The 11,377-nt window shown below is 45.3% G+C and overlaps 1 protein-coding gene across 1 annotated transcript in view; it reads right to left on the reverse strand.

The window, feature by feature from the left end:
* cacna2d2a (calcium channel, voltage-dependent, alpha 2/delta subunit 2a) overlaps window positions 1–11,377 on the reverse strand; it is a 259,238-nt gene that overhangs the window by 37,024 nt on the left and 210,837 nt on the right. The window contains exon 9 of the mRNA XM_037678732.1: window positions 230–280. Within this exon, the coding sequence (XP_037534660.1) occupies window positions 230–280 (51 nt within the window). The remainder of the gene's footprint in view (window positions 1–229; window positions 281–11,377) is intronic.

Here is an 11,377-nt window from a genome sequence, read left to right on the forward strand (position 1 = left end):
TATATCCCCTCAGTTCAGACAGCACACATACAGTATCCTGTCTTTATATGTTAGAGACTTTCTGAACCAGTAAACCAGGATGTAAAAGGCCAAAAGTTATAGAGCAGCCATAATCCTTCTTTAACGTGAAGCGTTTATCAGACCAACAGGTGGCACTAGTGTCCTTTGAAGGAGACGTCCAAGTGGGAGGTTGAGGGGGGTTAAGGTGAAAGAGGTCTGAAATACTTACACATCTACAATGATGACCATGTCCTTTGGAGATGATGCACCTTGAATATACCTACACAAATAAGGGAAAGAAAGAGCTTTAATTTGTTTCTATAATCTCTGAGATTTGCACTAAAGAAAGAAGTCAAAGTTGCAACGAAGTGAGTCGTAACGACACAGAGCAGCCATAGCTGAGCTCACGTTAGGCTGCAGAACCCTGAAAAGGCTTATGTGCTTAGACGAGTTAATAAGTTGTTATATACTTCAGAGTTGGCTGCAGCGAATGTCAGATGGCTTTTCTATAGATAGTCCTCTTTATTGAATAACAGTGCCTTAGAACTGCATGTTCTAAATGCACAAAGTGATCCAAAGTAATTAGCAGTTGATGATCTGAGTATATTATCAACCCATTTAGCCCTTTAGAAATTTGTAAACCTCACTAAACAACACATCATCATCATTGTGGGTAATATCCTTCATAATGTGTTTAATACTCTAAAATATAATAGGCTTAGAATTCCTTGAAAAATGCATATTGCCTGGCACCTTTCATATCAGAGTTTTAACCAACTTTCAGCTACTATCATATCAAATTTGAAATCAATGTCTACAGAAATTAGTTATAATCTTAGATTTGCTGTGATGACCATTTTGAAAATGTTGAACAGTGTGCAAGCACTCAGAATAGGTGCTGGCAATCACACTCAGCTACAAAACCAATTTTAAGTCTAATAGCTGTAAAATTCACTGAGTTCTTTCCATTTTTGTGTTAGCGAAGGTCGATTATCAGTGGCAGCCATCTTGAATTGGGTTGACTCCAGAAGTTAATCAGTTGAAGATGCACAGAAAATGATTAGTTTCTGAGAATTTCATTAAATTTCATTCAGTAGCGCATGAGCTACTTTGATAACAGACAAACACACACAGGCAAAAACAATGCTTGCTCTTCTCATTTTAGCAAAGGGCAATGAAAATTTTAATATCACAACATCAGAAAATATATCCAGAGTCAAATGGGCCATTTATTCCCATTTACACAGGTCAAATGTCTTATTTTTATTGTGAAGGATTTTTTTTAACATGTGTTTTTGTGAACAGATTGATGTAAAAAACCCACACTATGGTAGAATACATCATTCTACAGATCTACTTTAGTTGTTTCCTCACTTCAGGGTGGCTTTAATTAAAATACATTTTGATTCAGCAGTCACTGATAAGTGCTGAAAAACATTTAAACTATAAAAATGTAAACTTTCTAATTCATAAAGTGAAGAATTGGTGCACAGGTTCAACAAACAAATCAAGCTTTTGCCAAGATGCATTAACATTATCTACCTTACTACGCCTCATTCAGTGATGAGGTTAATGACTATTTCAACTAACAGAATTTAGTTCACTGATAATAAACAACCTATACAGGATTTATTAGTGGCTCCCCCTTTTTCCTCTCACCCCTAATACCTGTTCCATTTGAATTTACTTGTCAAGAAACAGTCTAAGTGGAGGTGACCTGTGCTCTTGAAGCCCACAGCGACCGGAGTAATTTCAGTAAAATGAGATAGCTGATGTTCTGTTCCCTCGACGACTCAAAAGTACAGTGTCAAATGCATTATTTACTATATCCGCTGCTTTTTTGGAGGAAAGAGGGGCAAGCTGCTTAAGACCATTGTGCTTCAGCAGCAAAGCAACTCCTGAAATAGTGTCTGCCACAGCACAGACTTACAGAGCAGAAACTAAAATAAGTGGCCAGACAAACGGTGTCCTGGAAGAAGTGCACAAGAAACATCTGCTCAGTGTTGATAGAGGATGACATACAGAGAAAAATCAAGAAGGCCCTCAGTCTCCTCCAGTGGCAATTAAATTCACATTTGCCAGTGATACAAAGAGGGTCTAGATTGATGGTCAGTGTAGGTTTTTCTATGGCTCAGTGAGGAGAAGGAGGTGGGGGCAAGAAGGGGGGGGGGGTCTCTGATGACAGCGTTAGTTTGACATTCTGAGGAGCGAGCAGTTAGCAGCCGTCTTAGGCAGAGCAATCATCAGGGGTCTCGTTTCTGCTGATTATCAGACGTTGCGCTGAGTGTGGAGCGAAGCCAGCTGCCTGTGGGCCAAAGAGTCGCCTTCTCTTACGCTCAGCCAAGCTGATATGGAGGGTAGAGCAAGTCCAAGGAGCCCCAGGTGGCTTCGCCGCTGTTTCCACAAGTCTCACCAGCAGAAGCCGCTACAAACTGACCACAAGTTAGGCTGCTCAAATCTGATTTTAAATTGCAACCAGAGTCACGCCTTCAAACAAACAAACAAAAAAACTGAATGAAAATTGGAGCCCCTCCCAAAAAATAAATTTTCACAAGTGACTGATTAACTGAGCTTACCAGGACGTGAATTCAGGCAAAATCTGTGTGTATGTGGAAGAGACGTTGGATTGAGAATCCAATTATAAAAAATAAAAAAAGGTACATCAAAGGTGGAACTTCCAGAGCTTTCCACTTCTGTGTGGCAAAGGAAATCAGGTCTGGAACCATGAGGCACACAGGCATGCATGACTTTTATCAATTTAATTACTGAAATCTTAATTTGAGGTGGTGATGGAGAGGCGGAGGGGGAGACCGGAGACTCCACAAAGTAAGGAGGGCTGCTTTCCTTTTAGAGTTTGTGAAAGTGATCATTGACGCGGGACTGAAGCTCGGTCAGAATGTGGCACACGTCTCAACTCCCCGAGGCTCGGACGGACGGACGGAATCACCTCGGCTGGAGATTAAAGGAGGGTCATTTGGTGACGGCTGATGCTCACAGACCAACTGCACAATTTCATTAACTTCTGTGGTCAGTCCATTTCTCATGGAGGAGAATGGGCTTTTAATGGGAATTCAAGTTATTTTTGCAGAGGCTAAATGTTAATTATAAGGCAATACAGACTTCTATTACTCTCTTATAGGTCATCCTCAGCAGCACCAATGTAAAGTCTCACAGTGAAGAACGGTGCAAGCTTTACCCTTAAAATATGCTGAGGAAATATTACTTTCAAGCAGATCATTTCTCTGCAGCTGTGAAAGAGGCAGCATTGATCAGCAGTAATGGGGTTTAGAGAAGATGTGTGCGAAGTGATGGAGTAGGAAGGGGTCGGGATAAAGCTCGAGCTATAGTGCTGCCATGGCTGATCTTCCACACAGATTGGCCTGGCATATCAGCGCCATGCTCTTTCTCTTCCTTTTTCATCGCCTCAAGTGTAGCTGAATTTCGTCTCTGCCTTTGAGCGGAGACCATCGGGATCAGAAGGGGAGTGGGATAGAGTCAAGGATTTTCAGACTCGGGACTGATATCGCCGCTCCGGCAGATAAAAATCATGAATTAAAGCCGATATCAGAGTATAATTCACCACGTTTTGACTCGTGGATCCAGATGTGTTGTTTCTGCATGGATTCCAGTCAGTAATTACCTCTCAGCTTCTGCCCACTGATGCTTTTCTTTCCCTGTCATTACCCAGTCTCCTGCATGCCAAGGCCAGGTGACAAGCAGATGGGCCTGGCTGGTGCTGAAGGGAGCCCTGTCGCCCACTCCGTCCCCCCACAGCAAAACCAACAGGGAGTGGAGCCAACACCTCAGCCTTTAGCATCTCTCTTTCTTCACTAAAGGTTATTGACAGATATTTAACATAATACCATTAAGATGTGCTAGTTTACACTGTTTAGAGGATAAACTTCCACTATCTGAGATTTAAATGCATTTATACAATGAACAGAATAAAAGTTTGAGATCACACATTAATCAAAAGTTTGGCCATGCTTTCCCTGAAGTGTTTGTTTTTTTGTAGTCCTGCTAGCAAATAAGCAGATTGACAAATAAACGGAACCAGTCAGATAAACTCTTATTGAGTTAATTAATGTGAAAGTCTGCAAACCAACGGTGCTCAACCCATTGATCATTTTAAATCAATGCCATTTTTCTTCAATGGATTTTAGTTTTGGTTGAGCTGGATATCCTAGCTTCGTTGTGCAAGGCTGATTAAAAAATACGTTTAAACTTTTGGGAATATTATAGCAGTTTCTGTAATTCTTGGTTGCAGAGTACAAGTACCTTATATACAAAGTATAAGGTATGAACTCAATAAAGATTGTTTTTATGTTTACTATAAAGTCAGACTTGATTTTCTGGGTCTATAATGTGATGAACAACCAGTCACTGCTTAAAGATTTTCACTTACTGTACCTGCAAATTAGTGCTGTTAGAATTGCTTGCATGAGTAGAGTTGTGAAAAATCAAATGCATTTTTGTAAGAAAACTCTAAAGCAGAGCAATTCAACTGGTGGCCCGCGGGCCATGTCCGGCCCGTGGATGACTTCAATCCAGCCCACTTTATATTTTTTTTTTTCTTGGGTGGGGGGTCTGGGTTTGGGTTCTGTTTATTGCATTTATGATTCAATCCAATAAAATAAGCCCATTTAAAAGGTAACAGATCATTGTAAACTTTGATTAATTTTCATAATGATTTTAATCGCTGGATGTCCGACCCCGGAACTGTTGACTTTCAGAAGCTGTGGCCCCCTGAGCAGTTTCGTTGAATAGCTCTGCTCTATAGCATGACACTAGAAACTGTTTATCCAGTAGGTAAAAAAAAAAAAAAAAGCCTACGGACTGAAATAAATCAGCATACCTTGAAGTACCCCATACCGTTACCACCTTGCATGCCAGGGTTTAATTTTGTGCATGTGTGTGATCAGTTTGTGCTTGGAGAATGTGCTGAGGATGACTTTCAGCTTCTGCAAACTAAATTTGAGCTCAATATCTGTACAACAGACTGGGTTCAACCAAAACTCTGTTCATATCTGTAATGGTGGCTTGTATAAGCACTAAAGAAACATAATATAAACCATGTTTTTTCGTTATCTAAATACTTTCAGAACATCACAGACATGTGTACATGCACGATCAAGATAAAGCCTGATACGTGCACGATGCTGGGGCGTGTTCCTTACACGGAGGTAGAATAAGGTATCGCTCCGAGTGAGAGGAGATCAAAGCAGCTACATTCACAGACACCCCACCGCCTTTTCAACTCACCCAACTCCACCGCCCCCCCCCCACCAAAAAAAATTAAATAAAAAATGTAAAAGGAATGCATTCTACAAGCAATGACACAACAACATATTTTGCATTGCGGTGATTGTGTTTTGCTCCTTTTGTAACAGTATGGTAAAGGAGTCTCATTGGAATTCATGAAATAGTTTTATCACGGCACAGAGTGCTGTGCAATCAATACATTAACTGTGCTGGGGGGTGGGGGATAACTCTCTCTCTCTCTCTCTCTCTCTCTCTCTCTCTCTCTCTCTCTCTCTCGTGAGAGGAAGGTGTGTGTGGAGGAGCTGAGGAAGGGAGATCGTAAGTATTATAGCATATTCTAAATCTTTAACTTTTCTTTATCATTGTTTTCACTGGGTTTCATGTTATTTGTTTAAATTGTTATTTTGTGTTAGTTTCGCCACGTTTTAAGGTTTTTCTTTTTTGGTTTGGGTGTGGCCGTCAGGTGCACCTGGCTGGCCGGCGCCTAGACGCCATGGTGGTGGGAAGCACGGGGAACTTCTCCACGCTGACACGGAAGAATGGCATCAAGGTGGGTGCTGGTTCTTCGTGCAGCGTGGAGGAAGTTTGTTTAGCGGTGGGGGAGGTGGTTGGACACGGGTCCATTAAATCTGCAGCTCGCATGAACGGGGCTGTAGTGATTTTTGTTGACACCGAGGAGAAAGCTCGGCAGCTGGTCGAGGCTGGCATATCAGTGGGAGACTTGTTTTTACAGGTGTCACCACTGATGCTGCCAGCCACGAAGATCACCTTGTCTAATGTCCCCCCGTTTATTAGTGACGAGTTCCTAATCAAGGAGTTGTCCAGACATGGGAAGGTGGTGTCCCCGATCAAGAAAATCTTGACGGGGTGTAAATCCCCCCTTCTCAAGCACGTTGTCTCTCACAGGAGACAACTGTTTATGATTCTTAATAAACGGGGGGAAGAATTCAACGTTAGGTTTCATGTAAAGCTTGACGATTTTGAGTACCTCTTATTCGCGACTTCTGCAAATATGAAGTGTTTTGGATGTGGACAGGAGGGGCACGTTATAAAAATGTGTCCAAACAGAGCCGGGCCGGTTCCGCCCGCTGCTGCGGGGGACCCCCCGGCTGCCGCGGGTGCCCCTCCCGATGCTGCTGCGGGGGGGTCCGCGGCTGCTGCGGGGGACCCCCCGGCTGCCGCGGGTGCCCCTCCCGATGCTGCTGCGGGGGGGTCCGCGGCTGCTGCGGGGGGTTCCGCGGCTGCCGCTGGTCCCCCTCCCGCCGCTGCTGCGGAGGAGTTCGAGGCGCCCACTGACAAGGTCTGTAATAGTGACGAGTTGCCAGCTGTGGGTGGGGGCACGGGTGTGTGTGGGGATGAGGGTGGCATCACGGAGGTGTGTGGTGGTGGTGGAGAGAACGGAGTTGTTGTGGAGGGTGGAAAGGAGGCTCGGGGGGAGGTGGGGGTGAACAACGGAGAACGAGAAATGCAGGAGGGCGATGAAGAGTTAGTGTGTGGTGATCGGGAGGAGAAAGTGGAGGTGGATGGAGAAATAAAAGGTGCAAGACAGAAAAGTGAGAGGTCAGGAGCTGGTGTGGAGGGGGAAGCAGGGGCTGTTATAGAGGATATGGAGTTGGGGGCCCCAACCCAGGTGAAGAGACGAGGTAAAAGAAAAAATACAGATGCTGCTGCACATGCCAGCAAACAACTCAGCAAAATAGCTGCAGAGGAGAAAGAGGGATCAGACAGCGACAGTGAGGGCTGGGGTTCTGATTTCAGTGAGTCCTCCCGTGCCTCACAAGCTGACAAAAGTGAACCAAGATACCCTGCAGAATTATTCCTCACCTTCCTACAACAAACCAAAGGGCTGAGAGGAGTCAAAATAGAAAGCCACTTCCCAAACTTAAGGACTTTCTGCTCCTCAGCCAGGCATCACATCAGGCACAAACAGGAATCAGGCCTCACTGACCAACAAGTTTACAGACTGAAGAAATTAATGAGCACAGCACGTAAACACTTCTGAACAATGACATACACACACGTTTTAATAATTTTTATAGTTTTATGGTACACGCTTCTTAACTTTTTACCCATGGATACTTTTAAAATAGCATCTTTAAACACAAACGGGGCAAGAGAAGTTTTGAAACGTGAATTTATTTATCAGACCATAAACAATAAAAAGATCGATGTACTCTTCCTTCAAGAGACACATAGTGATGCACTAAATGAAGCAGAATGGCGCAGGGAGTGGAAAGGAGAGGCCATTTTAAGCCACGGCACGTCTAAGAGTGCAGGCGTGGGAATCCTTTTTACAAAGTCCTTCACTCCCAGCCACATAGAGACACGACACATTGTTCAAGGTAGATGTCTTTTAGTCAAAACTTGTTTTGATCATTTTAATGTAGTTTTTATCAACATTTACGCTCCCACCACCAATGCAGAGAAAAAACGTTTTTTAGAAGAAATTGGGGAGAGGTTGGGAGATTGTGGGACTGAAGACTATGTTTTTATAGGTGGGGATTTTAACTGCACCGAAGACGAATCTCTGGACCGCAATCATGCAGAGCCTCATCCGGCAGCCCAGCGTGTCCTGAGACAGCTGATCGCGTCTCACGGCCTGGTGGACGTATGGAGGAGGATGCACGCAGGCTCCAGGCAGTACACGTGGTCCCACCTTAAAGAAAATCGCATTTCGCTGGCTCGCCTCGACCGCTTTTATTGTTTTAAACATCATTTTAACGTGTTTAAAGCTTGTCAGATCTTACCAGTAGCTTTTACAGACCACTCGCTGATTTTAGGTAAAGTTTTTATCAGAAACATTTTACCTAGGAGCGCCTACTGGCATTTTAACTCAGTTTTAACTTATGACCGTAGTTTTAAGGAGATTCTGAGTTATTTTATGACGGGTTTTAGACAGAGGAAGAGAAATTTTACGTGTTTGCAACAATGGTGGGACCACGGTAAAGTTGAAATAAAACTGCTGTGTCAGCAGCACACTCTCAACGTCACTCGCAACATCACCAGATCTATCAAGGATCTGGAGATTGATATAGTGGAGCTAGTACAACTCAGTGAATCCACAGGAAACCGAGAGCACTTTGAAGCTCTCAAAGAGAAAAGGTTAGCCTTAACCAACCTGCTGGACGCGAAGGTCCAGGGCGTGTTGGTCAGGTCCCGGATGCAGACCATCACAGAAATGGATGCTCCCTCTAGCTTTTTCTTTGGCTTGGAGAGGAAAAACGGGCAGAGAAAAGAGATCCACTCTCTGCTATTGGACACCGGGCAGCAGCTGAGTGAGCCAGGCCAGATCAGGAGGAGGGCCGTGGAGTTCTACTCCTCGTTATTCCAAAGCGAATACGAGAGAGAGGACGAACTGTTCGGAGAGTTCTGCAGTGAGCTACCCCAGGTCTCTGAGGAGACCAACGCCCATCTGGGGCGCCCCCTGGGACTTCACGAGCTCCGCACGGCCCTCCAAAGCATGCAAGGCCAGAAGGCACCCGGTATAGATGGACTCACCGTAGAGTTTTACAAAGCCTACTGGGACATCCTGGCAGAGGATCTACTGGGTGTCTTCAACGAAAGCCTGAACGCCGGCTCACTCCCGCTGTCGTGCCGCAGAGCGGTCATCGCTCTCCTGCCCAAAAAAGGGAACCTACAGGACCTGAAGAACTGGCGCCCGGTGTCCCTGCTCTGCACCGACTATAAAATCCTCTCCAAGGTCTTGGCTACCAGAATGAGAGAAGCTATGGAGCAGGTCATCCACCGGGACCAGACCTATTGCGTCCCCAGCAGGTCCATGGTAGATAACATCTATCTGATTCGAGACGTTTTGGAAGTCTCCAGTTCATTGGGCCTGAACACAGCCTTGGTCTCACTTGACCAAGAAAAAGCTTTTGACCGCGTCGAGCACGGCTTTCTCTGGGAAACTATGGGGAAGTTCGGGTTCGGCGCTGGTTTTATAGCTAAGATCCAGGTGCTGTACAGTGGTGTTGAGAGTGTGCTGAAGATCAACGGTAGCTTGTGTGCTCCTTTTAAGGTGTGTAGAGGCGTTCGGCAGGGCTGCGCACTCTCGGGGATGCTCTACGCACTCTCCCTGGAACCCCTCCTCCGAAAGATTCGAGCAAAGGTCCGTGGTTTTATTACACCCGGTTTTAACAACAGAGTGGTTTTATCCGCCTACGCTGACGACGTTGTTGTTTTTATCAAAAACCAGAAGGACGTAGACATTTTAAAAAAAGTTACCGAAAGTTTCTCCACCCTGTCCGCTGCGAGGGTGAACTGGGGAAAGAGCACAGCCCTCGCCGTGGGTGAGTGGCCTGAAGGACTCCCAGTTCTCCCTCAAAGCCTCCAGTGGAGGAGAGACGGGTTTAAATATCTCGGTGTCTACCTGGGAGATAACGATGCGATCAGGAAAAACTGGGTAAACGTTAAAGAAAAGTTTGAGGATAAAATACAAAAATGGAAATGGCTGCACTCCCAGATGTCCTACAGAGGCAGAGTGCTAGTTTTGAACAACCTGGTCGCATCGCAGTTGTGGCACAAACTGGCCGTTTTAGACCCACCTCCAGACCTGTTGAAACAACTACAGTCTGAGATGGTGGAGTTTTTCTGGAAAGGTCGGCATTGGGTGCCACAGTCGGTTTTATTTTTACCAAGAGAGGAGGGGGGACAGGGCCTTGTCCATCTGGCCAGCAGGACGGCAACTTTTAGAATGCAGTTCCTCCAAAAATACCTGGCAGGAGCTGCTGATACAGTGTGGAGAGATGTGGCCAGCTGCATCCTCAGAAGAGTGAGCGGGTTGGGGCTGGATGCGGCTCTGTTTCTAACTAATGTTGACCGTTTACAGCTAACGGGGCTACCCAAGTTCTATCAGAGTGTTTTTAAATTATGTTCCCCTTTTAAATTCGACAGAACAAAAACGAATAATTCTCTGCATTGGCTTTTAGAAGAACCGTTAGTCTGTGGAGCGAGACTGGACGTCTCTGACAGCACAGTGCCAGGGCTGCCGACGGTGCTTTGCAGGTCTGGGACGGTGACCCTGAGGCGCCTGGTGGAGACGGCCGGACCAGACTTCTCCGGCGTACAGAAAGTGGCCTCGTTGCTCGGGGTCCGGTCTGCCAGACTGGTGCGGCGCTTCATGGACCTGTTGAGGGAGAGGTTGACTGCTAGAGAGGGGCACCTCCTGCAGCTGTGGTCCGCGGAAGGTCGCCCGCCTGATCCGACGGACCCGTTTCCAGACACCCACCTGGTTCCTAACCTCGGGGACAGCAGCGGTCCCCTTCTTCGTGACACAGGCCCAAAGGTGGACTTATGCAGATCGGGGCAAAAAGTACTCTACAGAACCTACGTGAAAGTGCTGAATAAGAGGACCCTGCACAACAGAGCCGTTTGTGTCTGGGACGGCAAGTTCGGAGAGCAGAAGCCCCAGTGGAGGACACTCTACAAACCTCCGATTAAAAAACGGACTGGTGACCTTCAATGGAGGGTCCTTCATGGCGCCATTGCTACAAACTCTTTTTTATCTGTCATCAGTCCCGGGGTTTTAAACGAGTGTCCTTTTTGCAATTTGCCAGAGAATGTCTTTCACGTTTTTATGGATTGTGTTCGACTAACAGTTTTTTTTAGCCTCTTAACAAAGATTTTTAACCTGTTTGACACAGTTTTTACCCAATCTGTTTTTATCAACGGTGTATTTTACAGCAGGGCCACTAAAGGCAAGTCCCAAATTTTAAATTTTTTAATCGCCGAGGCAAAGATGGCAATATATTTGTCTCGCAGGGACAGATTGCAGGATGGACCTCACCTCGATGCTGTGTCTCTGTGGAGGTGCAACGTCAGGGCCAGGTTGGCCTTGGAGTTTCAATTCCACAGGGACACTGGGGATTTAGAAAGGTTTTTGAAACTGTGGGGATTTAAAAATGTTCTATGCACCATCTCTGATCAGAAGGAACTGACAATCAACAAGCTTTTAATGTAAACGCTCTAGTTTAAGCTTGTCCTGATCATGTTTTTTTACTAGTGTTTTTAAAACTGTTTTTTTTGATAACTGTGTAAATAAAGTTTTGTTAAAAATCAAAAAAAAAAAATCTCTCTCTCTCTCTCTCTCTCTCTCTCTCTCTCTCTCTCTCTCTCT

This window comes from Nematolebias whitei, chromosome 7, assembly GCF_014905685.2.
Source record: "Nematolebias whitei isolate Nwh7 chromosome 7, NemWhi1, whole genome shotgun sequence".
Taxonomy (NCBI): Eukaryota; Metazoa; Chordata; class Actinopteri; order Cyprinodontiformes; family Rivulidae; genus Nematolebias; species Nematolebias whitei.